Consider the following 21,374-nt stretch of genomic DNA (forward strand, 5'->3'; position numbering starts at 1 on the left):
GATTGACAGTCCAATGCTTTAACCACTCGGCTATTGCACCCGTCGCTTTACCCCGATTGATTTTCCTCTCTCCACCCAGGTGTGAATGGTTGCTTCGGATGGGGAAGGTTTAAATTGCGAAAGGAGACGATTGGGCCTTAGACATGGTGGATATGAATTCACTGCCTCGACTGCAAGGATGTAAACCAATAACTTGTGGATGCCTACGAGGTTCACGTGCAAACATTGTCCGGGGGGGAAAAGTGCACGCAAGGTCCTCTTGGTGTAACCACGTTTGTGTGCATGCAGGCAGCTCCGAACTTCTGACACTGTGACTGCAACTCTTTATTCCTTTTTACAAGTGGGCTTCTACTCTGTAGCACCATTTTTTAGCCAGCCATTTTGGCAAGCACAGTCCTTTTTGGAGGGTACCTAATTGCATGCTGGGTGTGTCTATGCTTCCGTCACCCACCAAACACTGTGGAAACCGAACCCACACTCTCACAAACAACAGTGTTTGTATCTTTATTTCTGTGTGCTGGAGGACTGGGGGGTGAGGAGCTTCGATTCAGCGAGTGCACCGCTTGCAGCTTTTGGAGAAAAAAGCCATACTGCGTCTTGTTATGTTCAGCCAACAATACCCTCTGCATTAGCGGCTCTGAAAACGAGCATAATCGGGTCAGTCAACTCACACTCACACGCACGCACGCTCGCATGCACACACGTACACACACGCACGCACGCACACATACACACACACACACACACACACACACACACAAGAAATCAAAACATTCATATAATCATATACATGCAGTATATGTTCTTCAAGCAGTAAGAACATAAAATGAATAGAAAATATATAAAAGATAGAAAATATAAAAGAAGAAGAAAATACACCATAAGATGATGCACCAATGACACTGCGGGTGTTAAGTGAGAAGAGGAAGTACTAGTAGCCTAATTCCCCCGCCCCCAACCTAACACTTTTCTGTCTTTTTTTCATTATATATATGTGTGTATGTATATATATATAGGTATATATATATATATAGGTATATATATATATAGGTGTATATATATATAGGTATATATAGATAACACTAATGACAAGTGGCTTATCACCTGTGAACGTTCCACATAGAGCATCGCACACTTACATAAAAAAAAAAAACAAAAAAAAAACATAGCACTTAACTTTTTTCTTCTTTTTTTTTCTAATTACCATTTTGATACTCCAAGCATAAAAGCGAAACACAAGCACTATATATGTTCTGCAAGTAGTAAGCACGCAGAAAAAAGTCTTCAATTTATGTTCGAACAATGACAGATTGATACATAAAGGAACAACGAGAAGACTTTTGAATAAAGAACACACACACACACACACACACACACATACACGCACCCCCTGTCCCCACCCCCCTCCCCTGCTCCCTACAAATACAAATTCAGTTCCTAATTGTATTTGTCACACACACACACACACACACACACACACACACATCACAAACATGCACATCCACACACACACACACACACACACACACACACGCACGCACCCCCCCAACTCCCCCCCCCCCCTCACATACACACACACACACACCACCCCCAACCCACCCTCATCCACACACACACACACACACACACAAACCAACAAAAAACCAAACAAACCCACTCTACAAAAACCAACTCACTCCATCTCACAGACAACGGGCAGGCCCCCAGTGCACTCCAGGTCGTCCCACTGTCCAGAGGAGCCGGCAATGACCCCACAGTCCTGGCCAGTGTTGTAGTTGTCAGGTTCGTTGGGCCCCCAGTTGGTGTACTCTGCTGACAGCCCCGCCGACGTCCACACAAAATCGCCCTCCACCACGAAGTCTTGCAGTCCGATCCAGGCATTGGCCGCTGAGAGACAGAACGAACGAACGAACAAACGAACGAACGAAAAATTTTTATTTTCCAGGGTATTGAGATAAGCATAATGACAAGAATACTTTTTTACCACCCAGCCCTGGGGTACAAAAAACACCAAAAAAAACAACACCCCCCCTTCCCCCCCCCCCCCAAAAAAAAAATGCACAAGAATAAATAAAGAGAGAACATTCATATCAGAAGAGAGGAAAAGAGAGAGGGGAGAGGGGGATGTGGGGGGGCGGGGGGGGGGGGGAGAGAAGAAAGAGTAAAGGGGAAAAATTAAATGAGACAGACAGACAGACTGACGGACAGACAGATTGATAAATCGATAGAGGAGAGTGTGGGGTGGGGTGTGGGGTCCAAAATTACACTACAATGTTAAATTTCAATACACATATCAAAGAAAATGGCGAGAACAATAATACATGTACACACAAGTATTAGATTCACAGAGAGAGAGAAAGGTGTGGGAGGGAGAGATCGAGACAGAGGGGGTGAAGAGAGAGAGAGAGAGAGAGAGAGAGAGAGAGAGAGAGAGAGAGAGAAGACTTCAAATGTTTTTTTCTGTACTTCAACCATCTGCCCATCCCGTTCGATTAAGGCACCACACATTTGACAACCAGCCTCCTCCATCCCTCACAGTTGTCTGTCCTTCTGACTGTCTCACTCAGGGTTAGACCTGTGCACTCTGAGATGTCCTCCCATCTCTTCTTCTGCCTGCCTCTTCTCCTTGCTCCCTGCACTGTTCCCTGCAGGAAGGTCTTGGCCAATCCTGGTGAACGCGACACGTGGTCATACCACTTCAATTTCCTTTTCTTTACAGTGGTCAGTAGATTATCATGTGGCCCAATAGCCTGCTTGACTCTTCTACACACTTCATCGTTTATGATGTGATCCCTCTATGTGATGTCACGGTTCTTCCGGAAGCATCTCATCTCTAAGGCCTGTATTTTATTCTCTGGTTCAGCTGTCAAGGTCAGTGTCTCGCAGAAATATGGAAATGACAAGGAGTGTATTATTCTGATCTTTGAGCTGAGCGTGAAGTTGTTGTCATTCCAGATGGGCCTCGGTTTCATCAGCACTGTTGTTGTCTGAACTATCTTGGAGAGTATATCTGGCTTTGATTCTTCGTCTGAAACGATTGCTCGGATTGGACGGTTTTCACCGTTGACTGTTATCAGTGCTGATGCCGTTGGAGTTGTTTGTCATTAGTTTGGTCTTCTTTGCGCTGATCTCCATGCCGTGAGCTGCAGATGTTTTGTCAAGGCATTCCACCAGGTCCACGGGCTCATCTTCATTCCCTGCCAATCCGTCAATATCATCAGGTAAACGCAGGCTGGTGACTGTCCTGCCACTAACGCTGGCTGTTCCTTCATGGGTCCAACTGCAGCCACACAGAAAGCACTTGAAAATGGACAATACTGCATGTCAAACATATCAAACGTACGGACTTGAGTATTCGCGCATTATATCGTTGCTATATATAATGCCAAACCTACAGCTGAAATCCATTCTTTTCATTATCGAGCACAAGCACATTTGCGCACATCAAGACATATGCATGTGTGTGTGTGTGTGTGTGTGTGCATGAAGCGTGCGTGCGTGTGTATACGTGTGTGACAAATACAACTGAAGAATTATCCAAACGATGAGAGCGGGAGAGGCACAGACAGACAGAGAGCGAGCACAGGCATGTTTGTGAGCGAGAGTGTCACAGTGGGGGTGCAGTTTGCATCCATTCTGTCCCCGGTGTCATACCATTGTGGTCATTCAGCAAGGTCTTGACAAAGCTGTTCTCTCCAGGTGTCTCGATTTCCACGATGTCCCCGTGCACTGACTGACATAGCACCTGTGCAAACAGTTTGTGTGGACAAATGACGGATCCTTCACACACACACACACACACACGCACACGCGCTCTCACACACGCACGCACGCACGCACACACACACGCGCGCGCGCGCACTTTTCTCGAATGCAGGCGATAATGATCATATGATTGTGGAGCTAAAAGAGGTGCGTGCCCCGCAGTGGAAACAGTCAGCCACATTTTGACAACAAAGTAAGTAACATGCAAGCACGCAAGTGAAACAGCATACACACTTCTGACCCTTCCTATGTCTGTGACAGACTTCACATCCACACCCCATCCCGCCTTCTACGATCTGTTTCAGACTCACTCTGTTTCAACCGTCTCAGATTGAAACACTCCACAGTCGGCCACCACTGTATTTTTGCTGTCTCTGGGCCTTTAACTTGGCCTGGAACTGATGAGCTAGTGATAGATCTGCGCAGTTTAGACTCTTCAGGGGACTGAACCATATATTGGGGTGGAAATGAACAGATATGCAAAATGTGCACTGACAAAATTTAGATTTGGCATTTCTAATGTTGTTGTTCACAGTTTCAGATACAGTAGTTGGAGTGAATATGTATAACTATATACCTGTCGATTGTGCAACCTGGGAAGGAAAACGAACTGCATTTTTTGTTATGTTGCCCTGCTTTGAGTGACCTCAGACAAAGATTAATTCGCATTGAAGAGACTTTGAATCGTTATTTCGTGAATGCTGTTGAATATTGTATTGGCTACTTTTGATTGACTTGTAATGTCGGTTTATTGTGTCATGTCATTTTCTTTGTTTATTTTCTTGTATGATCCCCTTCAGTAAGGAGCTTTAGCCTTTATCTGAATAAAAGATCGTTATCGTTATCACTTGGAATGAGGTCCTTGTCTCGCTTCGTCAAATCCCTGAACTCAGCCCTTTCCAAACTGGCCATAAAACCTGCATCTTTCCGAAAGCACTCTTGCAGCCCTCCTCCATGATTCAGGACTCTGACAGTGACTGCAGCCAAGTTGTTTTCCTGACAGACGCTCTGTCAGTGCTGCAAGCCCTTCAGAACAACAAGCTCTCGGCACACTACTGTAGGCAGAGCCACAGAAGGTGAAAAGAAGTACAGACGGGTGGACCTCCAGTGGATCCCGGCTCATTGCCGGGTCCCTGGGAATGAGGAAGCTGTGAGCTGGTCAAGAAGGGCGCCCTGTAAAAGGGAAGCAACCCAACAACAGCTTCAGTGATGATGATGAAGTCCATCACCAGGCCACTTACGGCGCCTACAGTTTCAGTTACTCAAGGAGCCGTCACTGCGTTCGGACAAATCCATGTATATATATATATGTTACACCACATCTGCTAAACAGATGCCTGACCAGCAGCGTAACCCAACGCGCTTAGTCAGGCCTTGAGAGGAATCAAGGACTGACGTCTACTACACGTTACCCACAGAGAGCAGCAAAGTGTCCGCACCGGCCACAACAGAATGAACAATCACATGTACCGAAAACTAAAGCTGGTACCATCTCCCACCTGTCATTGTGGACAGGAAGACTAGACAGCAGAGCACCAGTCTCCACCAAAACTGCCCCCTGTACAAACAAGGCAAGACAAGATGTGTGGCCTATCGACACCGATCCACTCGCGACCAGTTATGGCAATCAAAAAGAGCTGGTGAAAAACAAAATCATTCATCACTGGAACTGGACTGACTGTGCAGTTGTGAACGCCAAGAAGAAGACATCTTTCCAAAATAGGCCCCCTTCACCCCCTCCATCCCCCCCCCCCCAACCCCCTCCCTCATTCCCCATTATCAGTTTCCGGTCTACACTGGCTTTCTGTTTCCGTGTATTTGCGTTTTGTCTTAAACCCTTTGATTCACAGTAACGCATGTGCGTGACTGACTGGCATGAAAGACCTTCGATTTGTCTCTGCGCAAGATTCAGTGCTGTATAAATACTTAATTAGTAGTATCAGTAGCGCCAGCAGTAGTAGCAGTTGTTGTTGTGGAAGGGCGCAGTAGTAGTGGTTGTAGCAGTAGAAGTGGTAGTAGTAATAGTAGGACCTATATAGTAGTAGTAGTTGTTGTAGTAGTATCATTATTATCACTATATTCTTCTTCTTGTTAGCATATCATCATAATAATAATCATTATTATTATCATTATTATTATTACAACAGCAACAAGCACAACAACAACAACAACTACTACTACTACTACTACAACTACAGCTACTACTACTACTACAAAGCTTTTACTGTTACCTCTTACCTTGGCGTCCAGCCAGGTGAGGCGGTCAGGCAGGAAGACGTAGCAGGAGCGACCGTGGGCTGTCCATCCTGTGGGACACTCACCGCCACTGACCACCACACCTGGACACACACAGCAAGGTGTGTCCACTTCAGGGGAAACATTTTGTACTCTGTGTGTGTTTTCACACACACACATATATATATATATATATATATATATATATGTGTGTGTGTGTGTGTGTGTGTGTGTGTGTGTGTGTGTGTGAATAGATAACACATATACTTCCCTAGCGATTGAATCTCCAAACGAAATGACAAAAGAACAGACTTATATAAATTATATAGATGGGTCAAAACACAACCCTAGAGCTGCAACTAAGTCTTATTCATCAAAACGACTCATCGTATATATACCATACATCAGAATATCTGTCCACACACAGTAACAATGAGAAAGTTGATAGGCGTACACTCCCCACATCGAACAATGAAATGGGGCCCCAGAGGTAACACGTCCGCCTGGGAAGCAAGATAATCTTAGCGCACTGGTTCGAATCACACCAGCAGTCGCCAGTATTTTCTCTCTCTCTCTCTCTCTCTCTCTCTCTCTCTCTCTCTCTCTCTCCCCCCCCCCCCCCCTCCCCCACCCCCTCCACTAGACCTTGAGTGGTGGTCTGGACGCTAGTCATTCCGATGAGACGATAAACCGAGGTCCCGTGTCAGTATGCATTTAGCGCACGTAAAAGAACCCAAGGCAACAAAAGGGTTGTCCCTGGCAAAATTCTGTCGACAAATCCACGTCGATAGAAAAAAAAAAAAAAAAATGGGTGGTGCGGTCAGTGTAGCGACGCGCTCTCCCTGGAGAGAGCAGCCCGGTTTTCACACAAAGAAATCTGTTGTGACAAAAAGAGTAATTCAAAAAGAAATACACATCTTCACCGAATCAAGACCTAGGCCCTGGACAGCTTGACCCTTGACGTCAGCCAGTAGGTCGTTAAACACAACCCTGCTGATGGTTAACTGACTTGCCATACACAGAACTCTGCTGATGGTTAAATGAACTCTACTGATGGTTAAATGACTTACCATACACAGAAATCTACTGATGGTTAAATGACTTACCATACACAGAACACTGCTGATGGTTAAATGACTTTCCATACACAGAAAAGAATAAGAACTCAACTATTAGTTAAATAATATATCATACATAGAAAAGAACAGCAACGCAGTTCCACTGACGGTTAATTGACTTACCACACACAGAACTGCACTGACGGTTAACTGACTTGCCATACACAGAACTCTACTGATGGTTAAATGACTTACCATACACAGAACTCTGCTGATGGTTAAATGACTTACCATACACAGAACACTACTGATGGTTGAATGACTTTCCATACACAGAAAAGAATAAGAACTCAACTATTAGTTAAATAATATATCATACATAGAAAAGAACAGCAACGCAGTTCCACTGACGGTTAATTGACTTACCACACACAGAACTGCACTGACGGTTAAATGACTTACCATACACAGAACTCCACTAATGGTTAAATGACTTACCATACACAGAACACTGCTGATGGTTAAATGACTTACCATACACAGAAAAGAATAAGAACTCAACTATTGGTTAAATGATATATCTTACATAGAAAAGAACAAGAACGCAGTTCCACTGACGGTCTATTGACTTACCATACACAGAAAAGACCAAGAACAAAGCAGCGTGTAACCCAACCATTCTTCAGCAGTGAAGAAACGACGAATGATTAATCAAACCGAAAGAGCGTAAGAGCATACACGTGGAACAGAAGCCGTGTTCTTTGGTAAGCGGACCCAGATTGGTCATATCATGATATTACTGATAAGATAAGCCTTGTCGCAGAAAACAGGCAACCCAGTTTGGGAACATATATAGTTTGCAGTTCCCAAACATTGAAAGAATGGTGTTTCGTTACATGTTCATCCACACGTACAGATCATTGTAGAGGAAGAGGTGTCAGAATGAATAAGACGCTCAGTTGAGAGTCATAGTCCTTCACGAAAGACTATGCTGTAAATGATTTCCCATTGCAATGGAGAAACCATTGATAATACAGCTCTCACTTTGCTGTTGAAAGGAAAACGCCAAAGTGATGAAAGGTGCGTGGGTTGGGATGGAGGGGGTGGGGGGGTGGGGGGATCAGAATCAGTCATCTTTGATTGTGTGTGGTGTGTGAAAATAAAATTTGAAGAACGTTCTTGTGTGCGTGTGTGTGTGTGCGCGCGTGTGCATCTGTCTGTCATGCACGCGCGCACACAAACGTTTATATCTGTGTGTGTATTTATGTGAGATAGTGAGAGAGAGAGAATGTATGTGTGTGTGTGTGTGTGTGTGTGTGTGTGAGGGAGAGAGGGAGGGAGGGAGGGAGGGAGAGAGAGAGTTTCAGATTTGTGTCATGAAAACCATAAATACAGGTTTACAGACAATAAATGGCACAGATTCAGTCTGTATTGTTAGCTTTGATTTACTTTCCAGTTTTTTCTTCTATTTCTTTCTCTCCATGTGTTTTTATACTGACGTTCAAGTTTCTATATGATTAAACTTTAATCTGTTCAAGTGAAGTGTGTGCGTGTGTGTGTGTGTGTGTGAGAGAGAGAGAGACTGTGTGTGTGTGTGTGTGAGAGAGAGAGAGAAAGAGAGAGAGAGAGAGAGAGAGAGACTGTGTGTGTGTGTGCGTGGGCATGTGCGCATGTGCGTGAATGTGTGTGTATGTGCATGCGCACATGTACTTATGTCTATGCATCTATATTACAGACCACGACGCTTGATACTTCAATGATTTTGATGGCTGGGTAAAGATTTTGGTATTCATTAGCAATACTTTTTTTTTTTTTTTTTTTTTTTAGTCCTTTCCCCCTCTTTTCAAGAATGTAACTATCTATTTCTTTATCTATTTTCAAACTGCCTATCTATCTTTATAGCCTGTCTATCTATCTGTGAACTGCATTACTCACATACTTGCACACACTTGTCCCTGTCCCCTTCTTTTACACAACCACACATACACAAACTGTCAGAGAGAAGCTGTACTTTAATTGACAGTATAAACAAAATTTGCTGAACATTTTTCCATCGTTTACTTGGTATATCACATTTACTTGTAAATGAAAATTAAGCAAAACTTAAAACTAGTTAAATGAGTATATTTGAGTGAAAATTAAGAACATCAATTGTCAAAATATGCGCAAGTCACGAGCCATGATGATACGGTAATACAGTCATTTCTTGGTACAATACAAAGTACAAAGCTCACACAACACATACATTTGGCCCCATCTTGTTTGTTTGTCTATCCATGCACACATGTATGCACATGATGTGCACCACACACACACACACACACATGCACGCATGCACACACCAATAATTCTGGCATCAAATCCTTCGTTCTTCTACTGTGGAGTCTGTACGGTAAATCAAAATCTGGGAATCTTGTGGCCTACAAGCTGTGCTGTTACAACAACAACTTGAGCATTCTTTTGTTTGTTTTGTTTTGTTCTCCTCCATAAGTCTTAAAACCCATGGTTCTGTTTCATTTCAGTCTTTGCATCGACGGGCGCAATAGCCGAGTGGTTAAAGCGTTGGACTGTCAATCTGATTGTCCCGGGTTCGAATCACGGTGACGGCGCCTGGTGGGTAAAGGATGGAGATTTTTACAATTTCCCAGGTCAACATATGTGCAGACCTGCTAGTGCCTGAACCCCCTTCGTGTGTATATGCAAGCAGAAGATCAAATACGCACGTTAAAGATCCTGTAATCCATGTCAGCATTCGGTGGGTTATGGGAACACGAACATACCCAGCATGCACACCCCCGAAAGCGGAGTATGGCTGCCTACATGGCGGGGTAAAAACGGTCATACACGTAAAAGCCCACTCGTGTGCATGAACTCAGAAGAAGAAGAAGTCTTTGCATTTCACATCACAATGATTAACACATCCAAAACAAAACATTTCAGTACATAGCTGTAAAAAACGGGCAACCACAAAAATCAAAATTATGGTCAAAATACAAGATCCTTTTCTTTCTTTCTTTCTTTCTTTTTTTATTTTTAACAAATAAAAGAAAGACCACTTGCAGAGACCCAGGCTTTCACACACGACTGACATTCCTGAAAAATCTGGTGAACAGTTTCTCAGTGTGGCACTCCAATGACTGTCCACACAGTTGCATGAGAGGAAAAAACAACAACATTGCTTGTCTAATGAGCTGGTGTCTTGCATTATGTATACAAAAAAGTAAATAAATAAACAAACAAACAAGCAAACTAACTAAATAAATAAAAACATCATTTAAAAAAAATAAATCGGAATTGTAAAAAAATAAATAAATAAATAACAGTAATAATAATTATTAAAAAAAAACCCCCCCCCCCCATGCCGCCCCCCCCCCCCCCCCCCAAATCCTGTCACATCATGGCATGTATAAATAACGACAAAACTTCTTCAAGGAGCACCATCTGTTCTGTGTAGTGACACTAAAGAATTATTCAGAGTTAGCACTGACCTGTGGTACTGATGCATTTTGTCAGACCTGAACCATTGTTTCCACTCTGGCAAAGTTATCCACAATTTAAAAACCCAGAATATCTATTACACAACCATCAGATGCCTGATAAAAAAATTTTAAAAAAACCGTGACTGATTGACTAACTGAACTGTGTTCAAAACTCACAACCCACAAACCCCAAATTGTAAAACTCATCAATGTAAAAACAAATATCAACTGGAAGTTCTGCACTTCTGTTCAATTGGTGTGTGTGTGTGTGCAAGAGTGTGCACTTGTGTTTGATTCCACATTCCCTTCATATGAAGGAAGAGGATTTAAAGCACTGTCCGTGTATGTGTGCATGTGTGTGTGTGTGTGTCTGTGTGTGCGTGTGGTTGTGCAGACATGTATGTTTGCACTTGCACATGTATACATGTATTATAATGCAAGAGTGCAATTTTTTTCCATCTATAAAATTCTATGATCACATTGCCAATAATTATGTTTCATATGACATGAATACAAACATGAAATGTTATATTCCAGTTCAGGCCTAAACCCCAAGCTGAAGGGGAAACCAAGTACCAATCACACAATCACAGTATCAGTTTCCTAATAATACATTGCCTATCACTTTCACTTGAGATGATTATTGTATAAAAAAAAAATCATACAGAAATTACAACCTTAGTTATAGCTATAAGCAGTAAATGTTCCATGTAAAAAGACAAAGAAAGAAATCCCTTTCATGCCATCATGTTATGCACAACGCAACAAGCTTATGATCATTTCTACAATCCTACCACCAAACAGAAGCAGACAGACAGAAATACTTCATACACATCAGAGTGAAATCCAGACCCTTTGGGAGGCCTTTGGTCTGTAATGATGTCTGGCTACAAATCAATATAAAAGTAACTTTTGCAAATAAAAATCAAAATAAACAGACAGGAAAAAAACCGTAATTTCCATCTATTTTTCAACACATTTATAATGCACCATATCAAAACAAACACAGATGAAAAAGCAAAGTCTATATTTGTTAAACAACACAATGTAAGTTTTGCTGATTCAGATGTACAGACAGGACAAATTCAGTTCCTGTATTTGTTACAATATCACATAACTTCTGCTGGTCAAAATAAAAGGAAAGCAAAAGCAATCTATGAAATGTTGAAACGAGACTGGTTAGCAGAACTACAGGTAACATCAAATTGATCACTGTGTAAAACATGTAATACAGTATTAGTACAATTATTCTTGTTATTATTCTTAATGCTTATAGTCCAGCCAATCACACAGGGCCATACATGACTGTCAAACCATACAAATGCTCAACTGCATCAACACAAAACTGTCACATTTACCACAAAAAAAACAAAACACTGAGACAAACCCACAAAACACAGTTCATGACAGTTTCCCAACCATCTAGCTCCTTATGGCAAATAAGACTAGGCCATGCTGAGGATGCCAGCCATTCCACTTAATTTATCATCCCCAGATTACAAGAAATTGAAAAAAAAGAAGTAAAAAAACAGTATTTCAAAGCCAAACAAAAAATACATAAAAAAGGCCATATACTGATGTAGGCAAATAACACAGCAGAATGAGCAGCTAGTGCCCATCCCAGTGTTTACATCTCACAACCTAATCGCCAGAGCAAAACAGCACAGAGAGTACATCATAGACTGTGGAAAAGAGAAAAAAAGTGTCATGGCTTGCTTGAAAAAAGAAAGGGGAATGGACTGGGAAGGCAGAAAAAGGAGACAACAGTGAAGATAGAAAAAAGGCAGAAACAAAGAGAGTGACAGAAAAGAGGAAATTTCCAGCACAGAATTTCCAGAAGGCAGGAATGCTATTTATACTGAAAGACCCCCATCATCCCCATGAGAGCTATTAGTACAATGATCCATGTAATATATATATACAGCTCTATGGTTAGGAAGACTCAAAATCAGTTTCAGAATTAAATTAACATTTAAACTGTTATTCCAATCAGTTATAATATGGAACTGATATGTACTTTACAGTGATCATTAAGTACTATGACTGGAAGTGTGACCATCTGTGACATACTGACAATAAAGGCTTCAAGCATAAGAGATACTTTCCTACAGGTCTCATGTGATCTGATTTTATATGAAAATATTATGGGAAACAACAAATGGAATGAAAACAGGCAGAATAAAATGTAAAACAATAAAAAAAAATAAATAAATAAATAAAACCACCAATGAGCCCCACCTCTACACTGCAAAAAGAAAATAACCCTGAGAAATCTGTATTTCTAAAATGATCACATCATGTTCATGACTCACACTGCACACACACAATGCTAACCCCTTATCTCCTGGCTCTAACCATAGCTGACACAACAGTATATTCCACTGTTGTGTTGTTCTTTTCGGTTTGTTTGTTTCCAAGTTTGTTTCACAGACAATGATGCCAAAGGAGGAAGAAACTGTACCTCACTAATCAGATCAACTGTTTACTGCAACAGAACAGAATCCACTTAAAATACCATAACAAAAAACTTCAAAAAAGCATTTTCATTCACAATTATCTGCCCATCATAAAGTTAGCTCATACAAAAAGAATGACATACCCTCAATGACATATTCCCACACATGAAATTTTATGCCCACACACACTTATTTAAACAAAATAAAACACTATCATAAAAACTTCTCAGAAATCAATTCTGGGTTCAAACATCTCAATTATTCATGCCATTGTCAAATAAACATACATTTTGTACCACACACACAAAATTTTATGCACACACACAAGTATAAAAAGAACACTCTAACACAAAATTATGAGGATTTTAAATTCATGGTTGGAACGTCTCAATTATTCATGCCACCGTCAAACAAACAGAAAATCTGCACTCTATTCACAACATGTATTTCAGCCCACTAAACCAATCAAAGTCATTTCAATAATTCTTACTTAAGACAAACATCACATTCACAGTTCTTTCAATGGTTCTTACTTAAGACAAACATCTCATTCACAGTTCATCATCTTCAAGAATGTTCACAAAGCACGGTTTACAGCTTTATTAAATTTGATTTCAATATTTACCATCATCATCTCAAAATGAATGTGTTATAGTATGTCTTGAGTGCATAAATGCTGTGAATGAGATAGAGAGAGAGAAAGAGAGAGAGAGAGAGTGTGTGTGTGTGTGCATGTGTGCATGTGTGTATGTGTGTGTGTGTAAGAACAGGGATGTATATACATGTGTGTATATATGTGAGTGTGCACGTATGCATATAATTTTTCATGTGTATATGTTTGACAAAAAGAGAGCAAGCAAGGTGGAGACAGAGAGAGAGGAAAGAAGATACGGAACATAATTCTAACGACTGAATCCAAGGGCTGGTATATGCCCACAATAAACGAGGAAGCCCTCTGACAGTGCGGTTGAAATAGCCAAGCACAACCAAACTACACCCATAAACTGCCAAACTCACATCACAATTAACTCACTCAGTACGGCCAGTCCTCTCTTCTCCTCTACACAGACCCCCACGGATGTCCAGTGGGTGTCTCAATGACCCAACCTTTAGCTTCCGTCGTCAGAATTGTGGTATTCTTTGTCAACATTCACCTCTTCAGTATAAGAGCCTTCCGCTTGTAATATTTTGATGATGGTAATTTGGGGTGAAACGCTGTTAACGTCGTTTCTTTTGCCGTTCGTATGGAGAGAGTTAAACTGAAGTAACTGACTATTTCATTGGTGACATTTCCCAACTTGACATTGAGATCTATGCAGGAATTGTTAAAGTTAAATTATGGTAACTGATATCACAATTTCAAACAATGATATTGACAGCATAAAATAATGCATAATACAGTACATATTAGAGCCTACTCATTAATTCTGAATATTATGCACAAGACTAGAACACTATCATATCACCACTCCTTGGTGTACAAACCACCATCATTATGAATCACTCATCATCATCTTACTTATTTTCATCACACAGACTTGGTAAAGACATGGTCATAAAATATATTCCTAAAAATTGACACTATTGACAACTGCAAGGTTTAAAACAGATATTTTTTTTAAAAATAGCACCCAAAGGCTGTAACCAATTATAAAAATTAAAATGGTGCTAGTTATTAATGTTCTTGACATCAATGATTCAGTTTTGATCATGCTGGCTTTAAACATTAAGTGATCAACAAATACACAAATATACACAAAAAAACAACAAAAACTGGAAAAAAAAAAAAAAAAAATACAAATCAAACAAAACAAATGAAAAAAAAAACAACAACAACAAAAACCAAAACAACTGACATCACACCACACCCAGTCGATCAATGCCTTCACTTCCTCTTCTTCAGCGCCTCAAACCGCCGCGTCAGGTCATCGAAGTCCACATCCTCCCCTCCTGCAGAGTTGTCTCCCAAGGTGCGTGACTCAGGCAGACTGTTAGTGGGCACGGTGGGGAGGTCGGGGAAGGTGTCGTCCATCTTGGGTGGGGGACCCGCAGGACGCACAGGTAAGTTCATGTACGCTGCCGAAGGCGGAGGTTGCACTGATGGGGGGCCACCATCGGTGTAGAGATCGTTGAAGTCAGGGGGGCGGTCCGACATCTGGGTGGGGGGAGGGGGCTGGTAGTGGTGGGGGCCCGGGTAGGCCGGCAGACCTCCGGCAACAGGAGGAGGGGCTTGAGGGGGAGAGAAAGGGGTGTGGCTGGGGAGGGCGGAGGGTGGGGCGCTGGGGAGGGGTGGGGGGACTGCGCCTGCTGCTGGGTACGGGGCCTGTACACATCCCCACACGTGTCACATGTTAAAAATAGTGGGAAAATAGATAGATAGATAGACAAATATAGATATACACAGATACATAGCTGTAGATAGATAGATAGATAGATAGACAGATAGATAGATATAAGACTGATATAGATAGATAGATAGATCGATATAGGTAGGTAGACAAATATGGTGCATGCATTTTAATTCATCCAGAAAAAATGTTAGCCAAAACCCGAAAATGTTTTATTAACTCATTTAGTATTTAAAGTTTCAGAAGATGCTTTTGTGAATACATGTGTTAAGTGTGTTTCTGTTTGTGTGCACATGCATGTGTGTGCGGTGTGTGAGGTGTGTGAGGTGTGTGTGTTTTTTTTTAGTGTGTGTGTGTGTGTAACTTGCATGTATGCTTACATGTTTATGTGTATGAAATTCATAAGCATGCATGCTTGCGTGCATCAATGCATGTCAGGTTTTTATAATTATCTGTTTTGAAATACTCAAATGTAGACAGTAATATATGATTTGTGTATCTGAATGTTTGGTTCAGGCTGAAAAACAACAATAACTTTTATATATATATATATATGTTGTATTGTTCTTGTTGCCAAAAAAACTTTGCCTGTCACAACACACAAAAATGATGAAAACTCTCACAGGGGTCTCTCTCACCTGTGACGAGGGCACCGGCTGCATGACGCCCAAACCACCACTCGGCCCTCCACCACCTTTCCCGTTTCTCTCCGCCCCAAAGTCAATCAGCAGATTCTCGGCCATCATGATCTCATCCTGCCCCATGAGGGAGGCATCGGGCTCGAAGGGCACGCTGTAAGACTTGGCGATCTCCACCATGTACTGTTCCACCAGCGTCTTGGGCGGAGCTTGCACTGACAGCTTGTGCAAGACTTTCTCGCTGACGTTGCTCAGCGAGTTGGACCGACACGCCTGAGCGAACTCTTTGCCGTACTTGGCAGAGAACTCTTCAGTGATGGGTTTGAACTCCATGATGTCCGCCTGCAGGCGAGGCGTGGCCCAGATCAGGCTGGCGATGGCTTCCTCCAGTCCTGGGTCCAGCTCTCTGTGTTGCAAAGTTCAAAACAAAATCTGCTGTTTGGTATACTATTTCAATCTGAAACTGATTTGCGCAGTTTTTTTTTTTTTTTTTTTTTGTCTTGTATGTGTGTGTGTGTGTGTGTGTGCGTGTGAGTGTGAGTGTGTGTGTGTTGTGTGTGTGTGTGTGTATTGCATGTGCGTGTTGTGTGTGTGTGTGTGTGTGTGTGTATGTGCGGCTGTGATGTGTGTGCATGTTAGTGTATGTGTCACTGTGTATGTGCGTATGTGTCACTCTGTGTGTGTGTGTGTGTGTGTGTGTGTGTGTGTGTGTGAAGATGATGGGACATTTACTTTTTGGCCATAGACTAAACAATGGTAGATGTTGATACTTTATAAAGTTATATATAATCATACCTTCACAACCTGAAATTTTGGGGGGTTTTCTACTTGACAGTGCCAATGATCATTAAAACATGAGTTTAAACTGCAGACAAGGATGTAACTAAACATAAAAAAAGAAAACATTGTTGGTGTGTGTGAAATTTTTTTTCTTTCAAAAAAAAGTTATGGTCACACACAATGTGTGTGTGTGTGTGTGTGTGTGTGTGTGTGTGTTTGTGTGTGTGTGTGTGTGTGTGTGTGTGTGTGTGTGTGTGTGTGTTGTGTGTGTGTATTGCGTGTGTGTTGTGTGTGTGTGTATGTGTGTGTGAGTATGTGCATATGTGATGTGTGTGCATGTTAGTGTATGTGTCACTGTGTATGTGCGTATGTGTCACTCTGTGTGTGTGTGTGTGTCTGTGTGTGTGAAGATGATGGGACATTTACTTTTTGGCCATAGACTAAACAATGGTAGATGCTGAGACTTTATAAAGTTACATATAATCATACCTTCACAACCTGAAATCTTGGGGTTTTTCTACTTGACAGTGCCAATGATCATTCAAAACATCAGTTTAAACTGCAGACAAGGATGTAACTAAACACAAAAAAAGAAAACATTGTTGGTGTGTGTGAAAATTTTTTTTCTTTCAAATAAAAGTTATGGTCACACACAATGTGTGTGTGTGTGTGTGTGTGTGTGTGTGTGTGTGTGTGTGTGTGTGTCTGAGTGTCTTTCTCTGTGTGTGTGTGTGTGTGTGTGTGTGTGTGTGTGTGTCTGTGTGTGCCGTCACGTACCGTGGGTGCGCCAGAGTGGGTGTGGGCATCACTTGTTTACTCGAGTCACTGTTACTTACTTCTGAGTTTGGATCAGCCCGAACCTCGCCAACAGAAGGTCACAGTACATTTCCAGCAGTTCCATGGCTTCAACGAGATAGTCCTCGCGAATAATATGCTCCACTCTGATTCTTGCACGGTCTTCTTTCCCTGCGCTAATGTAATCAGCTATCTCCTTTCTCGCTTTCAGGGCCAGCTCAGTTTTCTTCTTTTCCAACAGTTTCAGCCGATTAATTGTCAGCCGTAAATTGGTTTTCAGTTTACTGTAATTCGGACCACTCTTAAACATCTTGGTGGTGGCTTGGTAACAACTGGTCTGCTAACACTGAACAAGAAAAGTGTCGTCGTGACTGCAAAAAAAAATCCTCCGTTTCAGTCTGCTTGCTATGTGTGGATCATTATTTCCGTCACAAGACTGGAGTATTTTGACCTGTGACATCAGTGCATCTCATTCAGTGCGGACTTATTTTCTGCCGTTTCCGGTACAAGTGTACCGACATTGTTTACATCGGTGACAGTCCAAGTCTGGGTTCATGTGGAAGCCATCAGAGAGAGAGAGAGAGAGAGAGAGAGAGAGAGCTCGGCTAAACGGTTAGGTTATATAACAATTTGGGTAATGTCGCACTTTAGCATCCTAAATTCCTGGAGCTACAGTTGGGCCATCAGCACAGTGAGTGCTGAATGACCAATGGTTTCTCCATTGCAATGGGAAGTCATTTACAGCTTAGCCATTTGTGAAGGACGACGACTCAAAACTAAGAGGCAATTAAGTTTGCACTGGCTCTTAGTGCTGCAGCCTTGGGGGCGAGCTGGCCTCTGGGAACCATCCCAACGCCGACTGTCTTAAAACCCTCTTGGCCGAGAGAGTGGGGATGTAAACTGGGCAAGACACTCTCCACTGTAATCAAATTCTAGCCCAGATAGTTGGGACAGCAGTTGCCTCCTCGATCTGCTGATCTGATGGTCATAGTTGGACTTGACTGACGATCACACACACACAGAGAGAGAGAGAGAGAGAGAGAGAGAGAGAGAAAATTAAAAGAAAAACACAAGTTTACGGCAAAAGTTTTATTATCATTTTCTGAAATGAAAAAGGAACCGATGCATATATGTATGTGTGTATGTATATATATATATATATATATATATATATATATATATATATATATATATATATGCTTAATTTATTAATTGAGTGGTAAGTGTAAATCATGCACGTTGGGAACACAAAGAACTGTCCCTGGCAATAATATGTACTGGTAAAAATAAATAAATACACTTGCAAAAAAAAACAACAACAACAAACAAACAAACAAAAACCCAGAAACAACGACAAAAAACAACAACAAACAATTGAAAACAAAAGGAAAAAAAGGAGAAGAACAGAACAGAACAAGAACAGGAAAAGGGTTATACTGCAATACAATGCTCGAAATACAACCCCCCACCCCCACCCCCCACAAAAAAAACAACAACACACACACACACACACACACACACACACACACACACACACACACACACACACATACACTCAAGATCGAGCGTGCTCACACTGACAGGATGAGAAGGTTTTGTTTTGTGTGTGTGTGTGTGTGTGTGTGTGTGTGTGTGTGCGCGCGAGCGCGCGTGTCTGTGATATGTCTGTGATGTGTGTGTGTGTGTGTGTGTGTGTGTGTGTGTGTGTGTGTGTGTGTGTGTGTAGTCTTCAGTTCACGTTTTTTTCCACTCTAAGTGACAGTAGTAGTTGTGAGCAGTAGTGGTAGAAGTAGTAATAGTATATGCGTGTGTGCGTTTGTTATTGACGACAAAGCTTGTTTATTGTATTCGTTTCGAAGGGGGGAAAAGTCCAAGGTCTATGTATCGAGTTCGTTGTTTGCTTTGACGATGTTTTAGCGTATTCTCTGTCCTGACGTACCTTTGCATTCAGCCATAACTGGGCCTTGAAGCAACAATAGATAAAAAAAAATAAAATAAAATAATAATAATAATAATAATAATAAAAAGAACAGTAGATGAAGGTTCTCAACTGTGATTTTATTGCGGCACCAATGCGCTTTTCCCTTAAAGGTTATTGAAAGTATCATTGCCTTTTACTGTCATCTAGAGCTCGGCATAGGAAGAATCCGGGGTGAATCCCCTCCTTCCGCCGTTTTAACCTTGCCCAACCGATGTCAGACCACCCATTTGCACCTGGGAGAAGAGCGGAAAATCGGAGTAAAGTGCCTTTTTCAAGGACACAACATCATGCCGAAACAGGGCCTCGAACCTTGCTCACAGGTGGACGGGCGCAATATATAGCCGGGTGGTTAAAGCGTTGGACTTTCAATCTGAGAGTCCCGAGTAGTTCGAATCTCGGTAATGGCACCTGGTGGATAAAGGGTGGAGATTTTTCCCATCTCCCAAGTCAAAATAATGTGCATACCTGCTTGTGCCTGAACCCTCTTCGTGTGTATACGCAAGCAGAAGATCAAATACGCACGTTAAAGATCCTGTAATCCATGTCAGCGTTCGGTGGGTTATGGAAACAAGAACATACCCAGCATGCACACCCCCGAACACGGAGTGTGGCTGCCTACATGACGGGGTAGAAACGGTCATACGCGTAAAAGGCCACCCGTGTACACATGATACGAGTGAACGTGGGAGTTGCAGCCCACGAACGAAGAAGAAGATCTCAGGTGAACAGTGGATCATTAGTTCAACGTCTAAGCGATTCTGCCACCTACCATGCCTCGTTTTCCCTATCTATCTATCTGTCTATCCCGTAGTCTCGAAGACGGACCGTGGGGGCGCCACACATTTGGCAACCAGCCTCCCCAATCACTCGCGGGTTGTCTGTCTTCCTGACTGTTTCACTCAGGATTAGACCTGTCCATTCTGAGATGTTGTCCTCTCGTTTCTTTTTCTGCCTGGCTTTTTTTTTTTCCCAAGCTCCCTGCACTGTTCCCTGCAGAAAGGTCTTGGCCAGTCCTGGTGAACGCGCGAGACGTAGCCATGACCTACAACAGGAAAAACAATACAAAACAAACAGACAGAAAAAACACACCAAACAACAGCACGTGCAAACATATCATCAGCGCACAGAATCAACAGTCAAGGGCCGGTCAGAAACCGCTACGCGCTGTGCATTGCTTTTAACCCCGAATGACAGTGACCAGAGGAGAGGGTGGCTACACTATTGAGTAAAGGACCGCCGGAGTGCACGCAGGGAAGCTTTGGTGCCAGCCCCGGCAGTCAAAAACAATAGGGAAGTGCTCCTACTGCCTGAAAGAACGGCCGCTAAACCCAATCGATCCCAGGCGGCCGCCATTAATAGCAAATTACCTGCGGTACAGGCGTGAAAAAAAAAAAAAAAAAGAAAGAAAGAGAGAGAGAGAGAGAGAGAGAGAGAGAACCTGTGAGTCAGAGAAACACATGGACTGCCTTCCAAACCGTATGATTTCTGATCTGCGTCAATGGAAAGTGGGTGTCACTGTAATTGTCATTCATTAGCGTTTTGTATGTGGATGAAAAAAAATAACAGGTATACTGGATAAAAGAATGTGGGTGATTGTGGTTAAAAAAAAAAAAAAAGAGGTTAATTTGGGATTGAAGGCGTGTGTGTATGTGTGTGTGTGTGGGAGAGGGGGGGGAGAGAGAGAGAGAGAAGAGAGAGAGAGAGAGAGAGAGAGAGAGAAGGCGGGGGAAAGGAGGTTGTAAAATCATGAGCTCCGAAGAGGGATTTCCGAGCGAAGAGGCGCGCGCGCGCGCGCGCGCCGTGTGTGTGTGTGTGTGTGTGTGTGTATGTGTGTGCTGA

At 42.3% G+C, this 21,374-nt stretch overlaps 2 protein-coding genes across 2 annotated transcripts; both read right to left on the reverse strand.

The window, feature by feature from the left end:
• Positions 1-491: 491 nt before the first annotated feature.
• LOC143298177 (low affinity immunoglobulin epsilon Fc receptor-like) lies at positions 492-7,822 on the reverse strand. The gene is made up of 5 exons (XM_076610926.1): positions 7,692-7,822; positions 6,004-6,104; positions 3,655-3,745; positions 1,677-1,887; positions 492-637 (listed from the first exon to the last, which is right to left on the reverse strand). Exons 1-5 carry the CDS (start codon positions 7,735-7,737, stop codon positions 607-609), a joined length of 480 nt encoding a protein of 159 aa, XP_076467041.1. The 5' UTR covers positions 7,738-7,822; the 3' UTR covers positions 492-606.
• A 2,623-nt stretch (positions 7,823-10,445) lies between these two features.
• Positions 10,446-17,961, reverse strand: LOC143298057 (IST1 homolog). Its single transcript, XM_076610727.1, has 3 exons — positions 17,596-17,961; positions 15,980-16,385; positions 10,446-15,316 (listed from the first exon to the last, which is right to left on the reverse strand). The coding sequence occupies exons 1-3, from the start codon at positions 17,862-17,864 to the stop codon at positions 14,879-14,881; spliced, it is 1,113 nt and encodes a 370-aa protein (XP_076466842.1). The 5' UTR covers positions 17,865-17,961; the 3' UTR covers positions 10,446-14,878.
• Positions 17,962-21,374: the final 3,413 nt, after the last annotated feature.

The sequence above is a fragment of the Babylonia areolata genome, chromosome 23 (assembly GCF_041734735.1).
Source record: "Babylonia areolata isolate BAREFJ2019XMU chromosome 23, ASM4173473v1, whole genome shotgun sequence".
In the NCBI taxonomy this organism is placed as follows: Eukaryota; Metazoa; Mollusca; class Gastropoda; order Neogastropoda; family Buccinidae; genus Babylonia; species Babylonia areolata.